At 35.1% G+C, this 20,301-nt stretch overlaps 1 protein-coding gene across 2 annotated transcripts; it reads right to left on the bottom strand.

Moving 5' to 3' along the window:
* Nucleotides 1–44: 44 nt before the first annotated feature.
* Nucleotides 45–18,448, bottom strand: LOC306849528 (low-density lipoprotein receptor-like). Of its 2 annotated transcripts, XM_079384629.1 has the most exons (12): nucleotides 18,321–18,448; nucleotides 15,390–15,740; nucleotides 13,299–13,418; nucleotides 12,743–12,868; nucleotides 12,154–12,325; nucleotides 11,813–12,028; nucleotides 10,640–10,758; nucleotides 9,303–9,442; nucleotides 7,616–7,760; nucleotides 3,476–3,550; nucleotides 2,789–2,943; nucleotides 45–1,781 (listed from the first exon to the last, which is right to left on the bottom strand). In XM_079384629.1, the coding sequence occupies exons 1-12, from the start codon at nucleotides 18,382–18,384 to the stop codon at nucleotides 1,752–1,754; spliced, it is 1,713 nt and encodes a 570-aa protein (XP_079240755.1). In that variant the 5' UTR covers nucleotides 18,385–18,448; the 3' UTR covers nucleotides 45–1,751. The 2 variants fall into 2 exon arrangements, with proteins under 2 accessions (XP_079240755.1, XP_079240756.1); XM_079384630.1 differs by lacking the exon at nucleotides 3,476–3,550 and having other exon boundaries at nucleotides 877–1,781; nucleotides 18,321–18,427.
* Nucleotides 18,449–20,301: the final 1,853 nt, after the last annotated feature.

Here is a 20,301-nt window from a genome sequence, read left to right as displayed (position 1 = left end):
GCACACTTTTCTTAGGGTTAAACAAATAAATAAAATAGAAGTGTGAGTGTGTTTAACAAAATATTTATTTTATAACAAAACAAATGTATAATATATTATGAATGATAGTATGTTCCAATAAATACAAGTGAAAAGTAAAGGAAGTTAAGTAAATTGCTCATGATCATTTGCAGGATAAGAATCCTCAAACACTGCACGGCAGTTCCTAAAACATTGTTTGACAGATAGGCAGATTAGCCTATTATGAAATCCACAAGGATGCTCAAGCATAGTAAAACAAACTGCAATAAAGTGATTTTACAGAGTAAAACTGTTCCTAGCTCAGCAGGCCTATGTTATGTTGACCCAGTAACATGTGGAACTCGGTTAAATTTGTAAAGTTCACTTTAAGATATAGAAATGAGGATGTAAAACAGGATGTGCAATGACTGGAGCAATGCCCCCACCTCCCCCAAAAGTAAGACGGAAACTGAAGTGAGCTGAAAGTTGGAAGAGATTTTCACACCAAGAACGCTGTCTACATTATTGTCCATATTATTGTAAGCACACGCTGCACATTAATTTAACAACATTAGATGTAACATAAAACCCTAATAAACATAACAGATAAGAAAAAACTAAGAAGAAACAGCTATTTCAAAGAAAAAACATCAAATTCAAACTAAATTTGAAATGCAATGCAGGGAATTCTGGGAACGTCAGTTTACGTTTTTTCCCTGTAAATTTTACAGGAATACCGTTAACCATTTAACAGGTTTTGGACTTCCCTATTCTCATAGAATTAGAGAAGATGAGGTTTACATCTCCTTTAATAAAAGAATCAGTAAATGTACACGAGAGAGAGAAAACTGGCTGAAAATATACAGTATCAAAATTACATTTTCCAACTTATATTTTATTTCTCCAAGCTCTTTACCATGAGCCATTCAAACCACATTTTTTCAAACTATATACAATCAAAGGAAGAGCAAAAAACATTTTACACCTAAATGATTAAGAGTTTTAACACTATAACTTAATGAGAACAGGAAAAGTGATCCAAACCACAAAAAGAAATAACATTTTTTCTCTCCTTACATAAATAAACAACTATCTCTGTAGTCTAAAGTATTAACAGCACTGGCAAATTTCAAAATAAAACATTTTCCAAACTGATTTTTTCTCTATGCACACATACAAAGACAAGACAGAGATTGATAAACTTGTGCACCTATAAATTCAATGAAGAATGGACATTTATCGTTTCATAAAAGCAAGCAGAACAGCACCTTAAAGCAAGCTTGAAACAGATAAATGTCATGTAATGACTCACAGCTCTGTTTGTTCCATATAACATGGTTAATTAATTATTGACCTGAAGCTCAGAACACTGTTATGGTGACATTTTGCTGTAACCAGTGGAATCCACAGATGCAAATGGTAAGATGGAGAGACATCATTCGGACAGATACAATTCAGTTAAAGGACTAAAAGTCTGATACAGTGACAATATCGTATTTTATAATACAAAAATGTTCCACTGAATGCTTAGTCTGATTTGAATGCTTTGTTTGATTAGTTCTGTGATTATCAATCATAAACAGACATTTGGCAAGTATTTAAGAGCATTTTTGGGGTCTGCAAGCAGGATGTTTGTGTGGAATCCATCCCTGCCTCACTTTAGTTTCTTTCACAAACACAACAGGAAATGGGGGCTGTGATAGTCATCACGGGAAATGTTGAGGTCCTCTTACAGGAAAGGTCTGTTCATGTCAGTGCATTGAACCATTCTGTGTGCCATCCTGAAAACACAAAACACACGTTGCGCATTATCTATGCAGGGCTGCCCTCGACTAAGGATTTTTCTGGTTGACTAGTAGTCGTTCATTCGAAGCATTAGTCGACTAATCGTACGTTTATTAATAAACCATTTAAATCATTATAATGAGCCTTTAATTGTCTACATAGCCTAATAAGCGTTCAAGCATACGCATAAAGCTTGCCACAGCGCACCGGCAGAAGTAATGATTATGAATGTGTTCAGGGAAAAACAGTAAGGGGGCTGCATTTCACATTTCACTGTCTATAGATATATTTTGAATGTCTGTAAGGCAAAGACACAGAGTTTCGTGCTCAAGTTCACAGAGACCGAGACGGCAGAAAGCGCATCATGTTTGCTTTCATTATTTTACAAAAGCGCGGTATTGTTAGTGCACACAAATAAAGTCTTTACAGATTCAAAAGATGCATTAATTTTATCTGTATGAGCAAAAATGAGGATGAAAATTAGTAAAATTAGTATAAAATTAGTAAAATAAGTCATGTTAAGTTGCTTCTACTAACATATTTCAGATGATAAGCCATATTTGAGGTCGATGAATGATAGGCAAGTGTTTGGATGTCCTGGCAGATGTACCGTATTACCAAACACTAGCCGTTAATGATCTGTCCGTCACTAGTCTTCTAGTCGACTAACGATTAGTGGACTATTAGGGGGCAGCCCTACAAATAGGCAGGCACTTTGAAAAAGTCATCAGGGAAATAGTGTGTGATAGGCTACTATTGAAAATCTAAAACATACTACATAAACAAATCATGAAATAGTTGCCATCAAATCAAAATTGAAAAATGCATTTGTTTCCATAAAGAGGCTATACGTAGAATTCAGAAAGCCTTGTTAGTTTTTCCCCTTCTTAGCTTATAAGTTAAAATATGTTGGAAATACATGTTCAGTGATTTAATGTTAACATATCCAGACATGCTGCTGATAGCCCCATTTAGATAATCTGAAAAATACTGTGGCTCTTACTTTATGCTCATGTACTACAGGTAGCCTGGATAACAGAAGAGGATCCTGGGATTCTTTAAGTGTCTCGTCTCCAAGAGGAGAAAGAGAACGAGGAGCACAGAATTCAGACCTCTGCCGCCATAGCACTGCCCCCACCAACAGCAAACTGATGATGACTACCAGAGGAAGAACAAATAAAGGTGATCAAGGGAACAGTCCAACTACTATAAGAAGTGACATAGAAGGACATTTCTCAAAATATGACCCTGGACCACAAAACCAGTCATAAGGGTAAACATTTTTTAAATTGAGATTTATCTGAAAGCTGAATAAATAAGCTTTCCATTGATGTATGGTTTATTAGGAAAGGACCATATTTGGCAAATCTGGAATCTGAGGGTGAAAAAAAAAAAATCTAAATATTGAGAAAAATCACATTTAAAAGTTGTCCAAATGAAGTTCTTAGCAATGCATATTACTAATCAAAAATAAAGTTTTGATGTATTTACGATAGGAAATTTACGAAAATATCTTCATGGAACATGATCTTTACATAATATTCTAATGATTTTTGGCACAAAAGAAAAATCTATAATTTTGACCCATAAAGTGTGTATTTTTGGCTACAAATATACCCATGACTGGATTTGTGGTCCAGGGTCACAAATGATAAATACAAGAAGGTTGCAACAGAGAAGTTAGACCAACCAGTGAGTGAGAGGAGCCATGCAAATTGTGAATCAAGAAATGGAGTTCTTGTTTCCGACTGCAACAGATCATTGCCTGAAAATGCAAAATGATACATATAACTTTTAAGAAACACCTCCAAAAAAATGTTTTTGACTCTACCGTATTGCTGGACAAATTTAAAGCCAGACAACATGCTTAACTGCTACTGTAAATGTGGACGATAATGCATAACGCTGATTTGAAAAATGAAAAGTGCTATTGTGTTGATTAGAAGATTATAAGAAAGCTAAATCTTGTAATCGAAATTCCTGTTCAGCCTTTGTCATGTTAATCATTTTATCGAATCCCTGTAGTTCTATGAAATATTTGTTTTTGAGGACATTTTTGTTTACTTTTGTATGGTAATCAGTATTTTTTTTTTTTTTTTTTACTTGTTTTAGTTTTATGTCTGTTTTTGCATCTGAAGCAAATCCAAGTCACTGACTGAACTAAAACAAAGTATAACAAAACTACATGCCTACAAGAAACTACAGAAACCTCAGCAAGTGTAGCCTTTGATGGATCGCTGTCTGAAAATGCAAAATAAACCAAAAAAATAAAATGCACAAATCACAATCATGTGTATAGTTAGAAAAAGCAAATATAAAGGCTTGTCTTATATCATTTATATACCTTATCTACACATTTTAAAAATAACTTCAGATCCCTGTAGTTCAATGAAATATTAATATGAAATATTAATATATTTTTGTTTACTTTTCTAGGATAATATATTTTTGTATTTATTTTTGTTTTTCACGTACTTCCTGGGTCCTGACACAAATCTAGTTCAGAACCACTGCACAAAACTACACACCCACAAGAAACCGTTGCAAAAGTGATTCTCAACAAAAGTGTGATCCCACATCAAATGTAGTTTCTTGGAAAGTACCTTTCACTTTTTTCAAAACTCATGTGAAAAATAACTGCACCAGTGAACCAGCGTGTTACTGCGCACACAGACTCTTTAAACTACAAAACCACCAAAAAAGCCATTTATAGCAACTACAGTATTACATTTACTAATTGATACAGACAAAAGTAACCATGTTTACAAGGCAGGTGTTTCTCCAACAAAAGAGTTAACAGTAAATTATACCAGTAACTGAAAACCACAAATCTACACAGACACAAATGATCACTATTAGTTGAGCAAACAATTTGAGGTTTTTCAGTGAAGAGATGGATGACTCAGAGAAACCCACCTACAACATGAGTCTAAAAACAAATATGTGACCCTGGACCACAAAACCAGTCTTAAGTTGCTGGGGTATATTTGTAGCAATAGCCAAAAATACATTGTATAGGTCAAAATTATAAGTTTTTCTTTTATGCCAAAAATCATTAGGATATTAAGATCATGTTCCATGAAGATATTTTGTAAATTTCCTACTGTAAGCATATCAAAAATTAAGTTTTGATTAGTAATATGCATTGCTAAGGACTTCATTTGGACAACTTTAAAGGTGATTTTCTCAATATTTAGATTTTTTTGCTCCCTTAGATTCCAGATTTTCAAATAGTTGTATCTCGGCCAAATATTGTCTATCCTAACAAACGTATGTTCCATTACATCAATGGAAAGCTTATTTATTCAGCTTTCAAATGATGCATAAATCTAAATTTGGAAAAAATGACACTTAAGACTGGTTTTGTGGTCCAGGGTCACATATGCCAACTACGGGAATGTTTTTTTTAAACCGTACTGAACAAGTCTGTACGTGTCACTTGAGGCTGAAGTCTTTAAGATTACGGAAATTACATTCTGTAGAGCTCCTTTACAGCTGAATTGCATCTTGCAGCATCAACACTTTTATACAACAATGAACTGAGCTGAACTGAGTAAAGACACTATGGCAGAGGTGTAAAGTATTGGAGTAAATGTAACTAATTACTGTACTTGAGTATCTTTTCACACTGCACGACTATCTGGGGTAGCATTCAGTTGCTGGTGTGTTCACATTGCACAATGAATCACCAACATGTCCAGATATCGGACATTTGTCGCCGGTTTTGCAAAACCTGTCAGCTAGTGAAAATCGGGGCTAAAATCGTGCAGTCTAAACTTGGCATAACTCACCCTAACTTGTAAACAAGGCTACTTTACGTGAATGTGAGCTCCTTAGCAAGTAGTTGTGAATCACAGGTGTTTTAGATGAATACAGTTGGCAATGAGGCCGAAACCAGCACATGCAGTGCAAGAAGACTTATATTTATATACACACACACAGTGGGGCAAATAACTGCTGATTTTTCAAGTTTTCCCACTTACAAAGAATGGAGAGATCTGTCATTTTCATCGTAGGTACACCTCAACTGTGAGAGACAGAATATAAAAAATAAAAAAAATCCAGAAAATCACATTGTATGATTTTTGAATAATTAATTTCCATTTTATTGCATGAAATAAGTATTTGATACAATAGAAAAATAGAACTTAATATTTGGTACAGAAACCTTTGTTTACAGTTACAGAGGTCAGACGTTTCCTGTAGTTCTTGACCAGGTTTGCACACACTGCAGCAGGGATTTTGGCCCACTCCTCCATACAGGTCTTCTCCAGATCTTTCAGGTTTTGGGGCTGTCGCTGGGCAACACAGAGTTTCAGCTCCCTCCATAGATTTTCTATTGGCTTCAGGTCTGGAGACTGGCTTGGCCATTCCAGGACCTTGAAATGCTTTTTACGGAGCCACTCCTTAGTTGCCCTTGCTGTGTGTTTGGGGTCATTGCCATGGTGGAAGACCCAGCCACGACCCATCTTCAATGCTCTTACTGAGGGAAGGAGGTTGTTGCCCAAAATCTTGCGATACATGGCCCCATCCATCCTCCCCTCAATACGGTGCAGTCGTCCTGTCCCCTTTGCAGAAAAGCACCCCCAAAGCATGATGTTTCCACCCCCATGCGTCACGGTTGGGATGGTGTTCTTGGGATTGTACTCATCCTTCTTCCTCCAAACACGGCGAGTGGAGTTTATACCAAAAAGTTCTATTTTGGTCTCATCTGACCACATGACCTTCTCCCATGCCTCCTCTGGATCATCCAGATGGTCTTCTGTAAACTTCAGACGGGCCTGGACATGTGCTGGCTTGAGCAAGGGGACCTTGCACACGCTGCAGGATTTTAATCCATGACGGTGTAGTGTGTTACTAATGTTAACAGTTGAGACTGTGGTCCCAGCTCTCTTCAGGTCATTGACCAGGTCCTCTCGTGTAGTTCTAGGCTGATCTCTCACCTTTCTCAGGATCATTGATACTCCACGAGGTGAGATCTTGCATGGAGCCCCAGTCCGAGGGGAGATTGACAGTCATCTTGAATTTCTTCCATTTTCTAATAATTGCGCCCAACAGTTGTTGCCTTCTCACCAAGCTGTTTGCCTATTGTTCTATAGCCCATCCCAGCCTTGAGCAGGTCTACAATTTTGTCCCTAGTGTCCTTAGACAGCTCTTTGGTCTTGCCCATAGTGGAGAGGATGGAGTCTGTTTGATTGAGTGTGTGAACAGGTGTCTTTTATACAGGTAACGAGTTCAAACAGGTAATGAGTGGAGGATATGAGGGCTTCTTAAAGACAAACTAACAGGTCTGTGAGAGCCAGAATTCTTTCTGGTTGGTAGGTGATCAAATACTTATTTCATGCAATAAAATGGAAGTTCATTATTTAAAAATCATACAATGTGATTTTCTTATATATATATAAAAAGAATATATGTATATAATATTAATGTATATATATTCTGTCTCTCACATTTGAGGTGTACCTACAATGAAAATTACAGATCTCTCCATTCTTTGTAACTAGTCTCTTTGACTAGTGCATCTTTGAGCCTATATTTAATATAAGTAAAATACTTAAGTACTGTTAAAATCAGATACTCTAAGACTTTTACTCAAGTTGTTTTGGAATTGGTGACTTGTAACTTGTAGTGGATCTGTATCTGTACTTTTACTCATGGTATGGTTTTCCGGTACCCTTTACACCTCACCACTATGGTCTTTAAGCTTGACTGAATTTTGAACCTTTTTAAAACTTAACACGCTTAACTTTTGTGGCTATACCAAGAATGAAAGTTAATTACTGTATGGAAGAAAAACAAGTTGAGTAAGAGAATATTTTTTTACTACCTGAAGGCTGTAACAGTGGGTGAAGGATGACCAGTCCAGCTGGTGAAACAGAACCGAGTTTCTGAGAAACCTGAAGCATGTTGCCATTGTGCTTGTCTGCACTACAAATAGAGTTGGTCAGTTGGTCACTCCAGTACACTCGACTCTGCAGGGGACATGCATTAAAAATTCACTACTCCATTATCAATGTAACATCAATAATATATTATTAATATTTTCAAAAATCAATAAAATGCTTAATATATGACTATGGATATGATTAAACATTATCAAAGGACAAAAGAGTGTGTGTGTGTATGCATGCATGCATATATATATATATATATATATATATAGACACAAACACACATATACATACATACAGAGCTGGGTAGATTACTTACAAATTGTAATCCGTTAAGGATTCCAAATTACACGACAAAAATTGTAGTCAGTAACAATCAAAAACATTACACATTTTAGGTTATAATCAGATTACTTTTGGATTACTTTTTTTGACCCAACTCATTTATCACATTGATTTAAACAGGATAATCTTGTACCATAATGATGTAAAATATATTCCTTTCATTGTAATTAACAACATGAAGTGCATTAAACATTGTATTACATCAAGGTTTCCCAATCTGGGGTTCGTAAAGGAACTGCAGGGGGTTTGTGAATTTAATGAAAGGCAAACATGTAATTAAATCATAAAAAGTCAAATTAAAATAAATAAAATGACAATCAAAATAATTCAGTTACTAAAAAATAAGAAATATGTTTACCTGCACGCCATTTGACCATTAACCAATGTCAGAGAACCGTGAACATGCAAATGCGATACTTACTTATTAAAATATTTATTTTAAAATCTCAGGGGTACTTAAAGGGGTCACTGATTATGATTTCTCTTTTTTAACTTTAGTTAGTGTGTAATGTTGCTGTTTGAGCATAAACAACATCTGCAGAGTTATGATGCTCAAACTTCAATGCAAAGGGAGATATTGTCTTTTACTGAACCACTGATTGACCACCCCTTTAAAGTAAATATATTAGGTGAAAAAGGTTCAGATGGCAAAAAGTTTGAGAATGTTTGCATATAAGAAATAATGAAAATTTGGGCATTTTAATGAGTTTGAAAGACAAAAACCTTTCAATAATATATAATAATACATGGTTAAATAACCTACTGAGCGATAATTCAAATAAAAATGAATGTGTTCATCAGTAGTTGATGCAATGTTGAAACACTTCTTAAACCTAAAATGATTTTTGTAAATCCATTGGTCAAATGCTGTGTCGCCACCTGACTAAAGACTAGTCTGTGTGTTAATGTTCACAAAACCGGACTTTCTGAGTGTGTATAAGCGGTAGACTAGTTTAGAAAGGAACATTTAAAAGATCAAAAAAGAGGAATTAGACAGAATCAATAAATGATGAATAATTTATTGGTATTGTGTGAATAATATGAAACCATGTGATCAATAAAAAAGTAACGGTAGTCTGATTACGAGTACTTTAAAATGTAACACTAATTACAAGGACTTAATTTTTGGAATCTGACATACCTACATACATACCTACCTACATACCTACCTACATACATACCTACATACCTACCTATTTTATAAAAAATAAACTATGGTAGTTGGTAAGGAAATAATTATATAGATTGAGGAAAAGTGACATGCATTGTGTTATGTACCTCAAATACAGCCAGTCCAAACGGTTGATCTAGATATCCATTGGACTCTACAACTGTCTTTCTATGTTGCCCATCAAATGCAACCCTTGATATTATACGCAGACCAGAGTCAGCCCAGTACAGCAGACCACGAGGGATATCTAAATGAGCAAAGAAAAAATATATCAATGGGTTAATTTATTAACTTTTTACCCCTGTGCTAAGTGACCAAACTTGACAAATACACATAACACAGTTATTGAGCTCAACTACAGTAAATCAACACTGAACTGACTGGAGCTGAATAATGACACTATTGTCTTGCTGCAGCTATCAGCAGAATCTGGATTTGCCTAATTTCTGAAGTTTGATAATGAATTCTGTTAGTTTTCCCTGTTCAATACTGTGAAGCTGCTTTAAAACCTCTATTGTATAAAGTGCTATAAAAATAAAGATGACTTAGTGATTTGACATTATTATTCTTTTATCTAACTCTTATACTACAAGGCTGTTGAATGCTTGAATCTGATTGGTTGACTAACATTCTAAGGTGTGCAATAGGCAGCTCTTGACCGCATTACATGTCCATTTCACTTTGCCAAATTATTTCAGTAACCAACTGGATAAAAACTACTAATTATTTCCATATTTTTGCCACAAAATTGTGTTTTATTATGTATGGAAAGCACACACTCTCTTTATCCTGCTCTCTCTCCCACTCAAACGCACACACACACAGTACTCAGTAAAATACTTTAGCAACTTAAAAGCTACATGACTTTTCTCACTAGCGACGTAATAACAGCATTGTTGTTGGAGCAAATTAACTTAAGTTCCAGTATTGTGCAGCCGAGAGACAGAGACTCAAAGTCCCTTTAACTCAGGAAATTCATACACGCTAAATCTCTCTTTATTAATAAGTGCGCTAGTCTGCTATCAACAGCTCAGCCTCTGTTGCTAGATGTTAGAAAATAACGTTTTGGAATTAGCAACAGAGGCGTTGGATGAGATATGTGAGAAATTAGTCCTATATGCAAGAGCATTTTAAGGGCAAAAACCTGACAAAAGTCATGAAATACAACATCTGAACAATGTCTTTAGGTGTGGTTACTGAAGTATATCCAGAATAATTGTTTGAATTGAATTATTAGAAAATAATGCACACCTGAGGTTTAAAGGCCTCACCTTGGTGCGCATTATTTTCTATTATTATTTTCAAATTTTTCTTTAATTAGTTTTCAAGGTGTATAATCCATGGATGAGTTTGGTATAATTTGTATAAAACCTTGATACACTAAGTGATGGAGTGAAAAGAGCAAGCTGGATTTCACAACTTAATTGCTTATGAGAAGTCTAACCTAAAGAGATCGCGACAGGATAACGTATAGATGAAGTTATCAGCGCTATTCTGCTAGTCCCATCCAAACTGGCACGCTCAATTCTGGGAGACGCTGCACTATCTGCCCAGAACACATACCTGGGGAAGAAAAACAGGTTTAGAGTTTAAACTCATTCAGACAAACTAACATTATCCAAACTTAAAGGCACACTCCACCCAGAAATTCCAATTCTCTTATCAGTTACTCATCCTCATGCTAACCCAGATGTATATGGCTTTCTTTTTTCTGTGGAACACAAACAGAGATTTTGAGAAAAAGAATCCATCTCAGTAAAATGAAATGGACTGGTACCTCAAAATTGACGCTTCAAAAACCACGCAAAAGAACAACCTCAGCTGATGAATCAATGTTTTCTGAAGCAAAAGGTTTGATGTGTGTCAGAATAATACTAATGTTTTAAAAGTTCATGTTTGACGTAATTATAAACTCACGCTAGAAGTGACAGTTCTGTGCTTTTGCACACAAAACAGAACAAAAGCAATGGTTTGTAGTTACAAAAAAAAATCTAAGCATTAAAGACAATGATTTATCAGCTAAACTTGTAGATTGTGGTTTTAGTGTCAACTTTGAGGGACCCTTGAACTTGCTTTATAAGAACTCACAGAAATGCATTATTTTTCTGAAAATCAGTTTGTGTTCCAAGAAGGTCATTTACATCTTGACATAAGAATAAGTAAATGATGAGATCATTTTAATTTAAATTAATGTTGAAGAATTCAATTCAAGAAATCAATATTGCCCATATCTTTCAAGATTAATGTTCTTGTTCTTATTGCAGACAATTCATCACAATGATATTAATCTAAAATAAAAACTTTCTTATTATTATTATTATAATACATCAAAATCTTAGCACTTATTTATTATAGAAAATAATTACATTGTATTACGTTGTTTAATATTCTGATGAGTTGCTAATAATAATAATAATTTTCCACCTCTGAAATTACATTTAAAGAAAAATAGCAAAAAATTGACCTAAAATATCCATCCACCGTATAACTCAAAATCTAATCAACTTAAAGTCCTTAAGACATTATTTCCAGCAGAACAATCTGATTCACACAGAAATGTTACATAATATTTTAAATTTAAGTGGCTAAAATTTATACAGCGAAGCAGAACTTTTACCCTAGCAGCGGCTGGACTGCAACTGCAGTAGGTCTGGAGAGCCCAGAGATGAGCACACTTTGTTTGGAGCCATTCAGAGAGGCCACATGTAAAGCATGAGTACTGGTGCTGACCCAGTACAGAAGCTCCTGGATCCAGTCTACCGCTAATCCCAGAATGCCTGTGGAGGCCTTTAACAACACAGCTGGTCTATGGTCACTGGAGTTTAAAGACATCCTGAAATAGACAGATAGGAATCGGATTAAATTCAATTAAATGTGTTTTGTGTTAGACAGTTTTTAAGGATTTAGGCATTAATGAAAATAAGTATAATTTTCTATTTAATCTGAATGGCTCTGCACCTGTAGATGATGTCACTATGAGGAATGATCCAATAAAATGTGTTATTTGCATTAAGTGCAGAAACAGGTCCTGGTGAGGCTCTTTTATATGTGATGTTTCTTTGCTCAGAGCCACTGAGGTCCATCCATTTAACACCTTCTTGAGTGCTGACCACCACATGAGCAACAACACCTGTACAAAACCAAACCAGTGTTAACTAATAGTAATAAAACTAATAGTTTTAGTAAAAATCTTTTTTGTTTACTGAATTAAAGCTGAAATAAAATAGATAAATGATAGATAATTAAAATTAAAACTTAAAATTAGAAATGCGGCCTTGGCAACTAACTAAAAATACCAAAGTATTTAAAACCGAATTAAAAATAAAAAGCAAAACTAAATAGAAATATTAAAAAAAATTATAACAATAACAAAAGCAAAAAACAAAAACTAAAACACTTTTCTTTTTTTCAAAATATAAATGAATATTATAACAGTAAAGTAATAATATTACAATGACACTGACCCAAATATACACACACAAAAAAGTTCAAGATATGCAATCTTGACTGTCTTTACAGGCCAATTACATCGAAATCTTCCTCTCACCTGTAGCCTTGCACTCCCCAGTCCCAGCGGTCAGCACATACCCATCCTGACATTCACACGCAAGAGATCCATTGGTACGGACACAAATTTGATCACACACATCTAAATCAAGACAATGGTCCACATCTGTAAGTGAAAAGTTAAATCTATCATCACACTTTTAAAGAAAATACATGTTTTATATGTTTTGAAGACAACTGTGATTTACAGCAAATCATAGAATAACCAAAGAGAGAAGCAACTCATTTGGATTACTAGAATACGCTATTTTTTATGACATTTAAAAGTGTAATTAGTAAATGGTCACATATTAAATTTCACACATAACGAAATGATCAGTTTTATTTCAAATGGAGATTGCCTCACAGGGACAAACACGTTTAGATCATCTTTTAGCTCAATAACCACCATCCTGTTCTGGACACTATTGCTCATGGAAAAAAAATGTATGATCACTGACTGCCATCTGTTCTACAGAAACACTATAAACTGTTTACATCGGATCACATAATGTCAACGTCATTTATACAGTTGTCCAGTGTGACTCATTTCTCACCCTGACAGTGTGTGTCCTGGACCAGCCTCATTCCACTGGGGCAGTCACACATGAAACCAAGGGGCAGATCAATACAGAGGTGAGAGCAGCCACCATTATTGATCTTGCATTCGTTGTCATCTACAGAAACAGAGAAATAAAGACAAAGTCCATTTTTAAATATTCAATGTTTAAAAACAAAAATAATAGGCTTCAATTATAAAGCACTTTTTTAATACTTGTCACTCTCTGCATATATTTTAAATATATAAACATAACATATATTTCTTAAATATATACATGCATGTGTGTATTTATATATACATAAATATACACAGTACACACATTATGTAAACAAAAACTTATTTTGGATGTGATAATATCAATTATTTGAATATAAATATATACATGGAAATACTTTCAAAATATATGCTGTAGGTGTGTGTATTTATATATACATAAATATAAACAGGATACACATCTAATATGTAATACACACTCATATATATACAGTGGATATAAAAAGTCTACACACCCCTGATAAAATGGCAGGTTTCTGTGGTGTAAAAAAATTAGACCAAGATAAATAATTTCAGAACTTTTTCCACCTTTAATGTAAACTATAACCTGTACAACTAAATTAAAAAACAAACTGAAATCTTTTAGGAAAGGGGCACATCCTCTTATAACTAAGGATATGGCTGTGTTCAGAATTAAGCAATCACATTCAAACTCATGTTAAATAGGAGACAATACACACCTGCCATCATTTAAAGTACCTCTGATTAAACCCAAATTAAGTTTAGCTGTTCTAGTAGGTTTTTACTGACATTTTCTTAGTCGCATCTTACAGCAAAAGCCATGGTCCGCAGAGAGCTTCCAAAGCATCAGAGGGATCTCATTTTTGAAAGCTATCAGTCAGGAGAAGGATACAAAAGAATTTCCAAGGCGTTATATATAGCATGGAACTCAGTGAAGACAATCGTCACCAAGTGGAGAAAATATGGCACAAAAGTGATATTGCCAAGAGCTGGACGTCCCTCCAAAATTTATGAAAAGATGAGAAGAAAACCATGGCTGCCAAGAGGCCTACAGCAACATTTAAGGAGCTGCAGGAATTTCTGGCAAGTACTGGCTGTATAGTAAATATGACAACAGTCTCCCGTATTCTTCATATGTCTGGGCTATGGGGTAGGGTGGCAAGAAAAACATCCAAGCCTGGCAAAAGTTTGTAAAATCACATTATACGTCTCCCAAAAGCATGTGGGAAAATGTGTTATGGTCTGATGAAACCAAGGTTTGGCCATAATTCTAAAAGGTATGTTTGGCACAAAAACAACACTGCACATCACCAAAGGAACACCAAACCCACAGTGAAGCATAGTGGTGGCAGCATCACGCTTTGGGGCTGTTTTTCTTCAGCTGGAACTGGGGCCTTAGTCAAGGTGGAGGGAATTATGAACAGTTCCAAATACCAATCAATACTGGCACAAAACCTTCAGGCTTCTGCTAGAAAGCTGAAGATGAAGAGGAACTTCATCTTTCAGCACGACAACAACCCAAAGCATACATCCAAATCCACAAAAGAAGGGCTTCTCCAGAAGAAGATAAAGTTTTGAAATGGCCCAGCCAGAGCCCAGACCTGAATCCGATTGAAAATCTGTGGGGTGATCTGAAGAGGGCTGTGCACAGGAGATGCCCTCGCAATCTGATAGATTTGGAGCATTTTTGCAAAGAAGAGTGGGCAAATATTGCCAAGATATGCCATGCTGATAGACTCATACCCAAAAAGACTGAGGGGTGTAATAAAATCAAAAGGTGCTTCAACAAAGTATTAGTTTAAGGGTGTGCACACTTATGCAACCACATTATTTTAATAATTAACCTTTCCTACATTATACCTTTCCTAAAAGATTCAGTTTGTTTTTTTAATGGAGTTGTACAGGTTATAGTTTACATTGAAGGTGGAAAAAGTTCTGAAATTATTTATCTTGGTCTCATTTTTTTTACATCACAGAAACCTGGCATTTTAACAGGGGTGTGTAGACTTTTTATATCCACTGTATACACACATTTATATAAATATTATTTTTTATTTATTTAAAAATATACCACAGTTCTCTTCATCGCTGCCATCTTCACAGTCTTTGATGTTGTCACACCTCCCTGAACTAGGCACACAGTGTCCTTTTGTGCACCTGAACTGTGACCTAGTGCATGTCTGTGCGCATGTGTCTAACTGTTCATCTGCTCCATCAGAGCAGTCAGGCTTGCCATCACAGATACTGCGAGAAGAAACGCAGCGTGCTGCTGCCACACAGTGGAAGGAGCCACCAGTGCAATTCAAACAGGAGATCTCATCACTGCTGTCTCCACAGTCATCCACACCGTCACAGCGAAGATTCAGAGGCACACATCTGCCGTTATTACACACAAACTGCTCTATGCTACACTCTGGAAAACCTGCGAAAGATGAGAGTAAAAACAGGTGTTTAGTTCTGAGAGATTTTAAAAACAGTGAAGGACACCGTTTGAGTAGCAGGAATAAACTACGAGGCTTTATCATAGATAAATTATTCATTCTATATGGCATTACTACATTTGATCAAATTGTGTAAGTAGGTGAATATAGCCTAATTTGGGACATATTTTGCACTTGACATCACATGGCAAACTTGCAAGTACATAGTGATGTAAAGAGACTTGCTTGATGGAGCAAGAAATGCACACATTAGAGTTTTAATGTCAATTTGGCAGAAGTAGAATCAATTCCTGTAAAATCAATGGGTTTGACTATTCCAGTAATTGCAGTGAAAACTAATTTTAACACTGCTCCTTACAGCAAAATTCTTGAGTCTTTCATGGTTCCAACAGGAGGGTTTGAGGAGGGACATTTTCTGTTCCAAAATGACAGCATACAAAATGATGAGGTTTTGAACCATTAAAAGTCCCCATTTGTATTACTATCTTAACATTTTTACTTATTTTTAAGGGACAGACATTGACTAAATTAATACTTATATTATTTTATTTTTTTCAGTAATGCCTAAACTGGGAATACAAAAGGAGTAATGTATAACTGTAAATATAATAGAAGCAGCAGCATAGCAAATTTACAGACTAGGGATTTTCAGGTACCCGGCAAATACAAATACAAATATATAAAAAGTTATATATATATAGGTCACATGTGTCTGTAGACACGGATATTTACTTCAAATTCTACCAAGCTGATCACTCACTTAAAAACGCCCACAGATCATGTTTTCAGGCCATTTTAAATCTTATTTTCACGTAACAATGTAGTTGTATCTAAGTGTGTGAGTTGTTTGTTTACTTTTTTTTAAATTAGTCTTCCCACTAATAACATTGTTAACATTGTTATATTGTTGTAACAATATAGCCTGCACTACCTTGAAAAGCTTGAAGTCAGTATTTTTTTTTTTTAAGAAATTAGTTTTTATTCAGCAAGGATTTGTTTAATTGATAGATATACATATTGATATTGTTAGAAAACCTCTCTATTTTGAATAAATGCTGTTCTTTTCTTCTTCAATGAACCCCAAAAAAGTATCACAGGTTCCAATAAATAAATTAATTAAATAAAAAAATTAAGCAGCACAACTGTTTCCAACATTGATAATAAATCAGCATATTAGAATGATTTCTGAAGGACCGTGCATTGAAGAATTGAGTAATGATGCTGAAAATTCAGCTTTGAATCACAGAAATAAATAATATTTTATTAAAATAGTATAAATGTATATTAAAATAGAAAAAGGCTAAAAAAAAATCTGTATTTTTGATCAAATAAATGCAGGCTTGATGAGCATAAGAGACTTTCATAATGCTGCATAATTATCAAACATGGTTATATAAAAGTCTTTTCACGTCACCATTTCGCCAACCTACATTTCACATAATAGGCCTGCAGGTGGCGCTTGGGCTTCATTAACTATGATAGTTTCATCATAGAAAACTGTGTAGGCCTATATCATACGTAAATATAAGTGAATTGAATAGCCTACTGATTACCATTATTGCTGCACAGTTTTGTAGTCATTTAGCATACATTTTCCCAGCGATGTAATATTTGATTTATAAAATGAGACAAATCGCAGATCCAGATCGCTCCACAAATAAGTTGGTCTCTCCCATGAAAATTTCAACCGATTTATGAATAAGAATGAAAAATGACCGCTCCACTTCACATATTGTCCGATGAAATGTGAACTTCTTGAGCCAGATCATGATTGCTTGGTGTATTTGTATGACAAACGGGCATTGATGAATTATGTAAAATTCTAAAATATATAATGTGGATTTTTTATTAAATCGACACACTAGCTTTGATTATTGATGAAAAAAGTTTAAAATATTGTTTGGTTTATTTTTTTCCTTCCAACAGACAAAGCGCACGAAACGCCTCAGATTGACGTAAAAATACACACGAATTTTCCAACTTTTGAGCGATTAATTACTGTTTTGCACAAATTGTCATGTTAATTAGAATTCAAATGCATTTTGTTTTATTGACCACGACCTCATTGCTATTTGTCTGAGAGGGGCACTTTTGAATCATTTTGAAAAAGGGCAGGGGCTCGAGCCCCCCCCCTTCTGCACGTGCCTGCGGAGAACAGAATCAGATCTTCATCCAAATTAAAAAAATAAGGAATATCCCGTTTTTATATTACTTTTATGATGGAATGCGTAAGAACACCGGTCTATTATGTCACGCGCGCACATGGAAGCTCCTTTGACGCACAAAGGACGCGCAAAATGTAATTTACTGACAATACATTTTTTTGTTGTTTTCGCCCATGTTAAAAGTGCATGTGCTTGATAGTAATTACGGAAGTAAGTATATTTTCATACTGTACAATGAAACTCGGAATAACAAGACTTCGAGTTTGACAGCTACATGTGTCATTCGATCCAATCAGATGGCGTGACAGCAGCGTGAGGTCCAATAGGAAAGTGTGAACTCGTTCAGACACATTATTATTATCCTTTGCCCACACATATTTACAAACCATCCCTTACCTTCTGTTGAATGTAAACGTGAGACACACGTCAAAAGCAGTAGTAATGCACCAAGGTGTTCCATGCCTTGCTTCGGCGTCCTCTAAGGTGCACGCTTGTCGCGAGGCAATGACGTAATTTCCGCATGCAGAATATGTAATCACCTCAAAAATTAAAAAGTTGACTCCAGAAGGTTTTGGGATACTAAGCCACGCTTTAAAATGTATGAATGTCGTTGTATTATAAAACAGAATATCAAACCAAATGTATAGCTATTTTAAAAGAAAGATGACAATTGCTCACCTTAGTAAAATATTTCACAAAAGTAAATTAGTTTGGTTTTGAATTATAGAACAATAAGACAAAAGATTTGTGAAACCTTTTTCATAATTGTGTGTTGGCATGCAATGAAACATACCTTTGTTTAAACTCTGAAACCTTTGTGAGCTTCATTCTTTCAATTACTCGTGTCTATTAATTCACCCTTCATTATTTTTATGTATGCATTCGTATGAATGCATATGAACCATTTCAATCCGCACCACATTTGTCCAGTCCTTACACTATAAAATATTGTTTATTAAATATATATTGCACATTTTATAAAATATGTATGTCGCCCCTCCCCCTCTGTGTTTTTGTATTTATTGCAGTTTATTGAAATAATTTATTTTATGCAATTATGTTTCTATGCCGTTTATTGCAGTGACGTTATTATTATATATTATTATTATCCCCTATTTTCATATACCCTATATTTATTACCAATGTTGGGAAGTAACTCGTTACATGTAACAGAGTTACGTAATTACAAAATGAATGTAACTAATCTGTTACATACTGAGAAAAAAGTGCAATTAAATTATTTACTTATGAAAATGCAAAATATTACAAAGGGTTTACATCTTAATATTTTCACACACACACAAATATATATAAAGATTTAATTGATTTCTTACCCAAATTACAGTGACTGCTCTAAAATCTGAGACACCAATGTTTCAGGAGTTTAGGAAACAGAATAGGACACATGCTTATTTGATAACTGTTTCATTTCCTATTTGGGTTTATGGGTTATATGCTTTATGTTTTAAGATTGATTGTTTTTTTCCCAAGACATTGTTAGATGCCAGTGTTTCCTGTCATAGCTATGTAATGATTTTGATTTTAAAAACAGTATCATAGCTATTAAACTATATCTTGTTATGATTTTAAATCTGTATTGGTATTTAACCTCAGAACGATCTCAAAGTAAAAACAGGTGCTTAAGTCTGATTTTGTGGTGGCTGTACTTTAAAATTAAAGTTACTTTAAAATCCTTAAGTCAAGTGATGAAGGATTTTAAAATCAGTGTTCAGTACTACTGTAAGGTAAAGCCTGCCTGGTCAAAATGTTTGAAAATGAATAACAGTTTATAATAATTTATTTCTAAAAAAAAAAAGTTTTGATTACTAAGTGAACTAATAATGTATGAATGAATGAATGAATGAATGAATGATGCATTTTATATAGCGCTTTATTGTGTATTGTTGCACCCAAAGTGCTTTACAATCATGGGGGGGGGGGGGTCTCTCCTCTACCACCACCAGTGTGCAGCATCCACTTGGATGATGCGACGGCAGCCACAGTACAACGGCGCCAGTGCGCTCACCACACACCAGCTACAGGTGGAGAGGAGAGAGAGTCATAGAGCCAATCAAGTGGATGGGGATTATTAGGAGGCCATGATAGACAAGGGCCAGTAGAGGGAATTTGGCCAGGACACCAGGGTTACACCCCTACTCTTTTACAAGTAGTGCCATGGGATTTTTAATGACCACAGAGAGTCAGGTCCTCGGTTTAACGTCTCATCCGAAAGACGGTGCTTTTTGACAGTATAGTGTCCCACTACACTGGGGCGTTAGGACCCACACAGACCAAAGGGTGAGCACACCCTGCTGGCCTCACTAACACCTCTTCCAACAGCAACCTAGTTTTCACCGGAGGTCTCCCATTCAGGTAC

The sequence above is a fragment of the Barbus barbus genome, assembly GCF_936440315.1.
Source record: "Barbus barbus genome assembly, chromosome: 29".
NCBI lineage: Eukaryota > Metazoa > Chordata > Actinopteri > Cypriniformes > Cyprinidae > Barbus > Barbus barbus.
The sequence above is the reverse complement of the archived record's forward strand: the minus strand, read 5'-3'. Positions and strand labels throughout refer to the sequence as shown.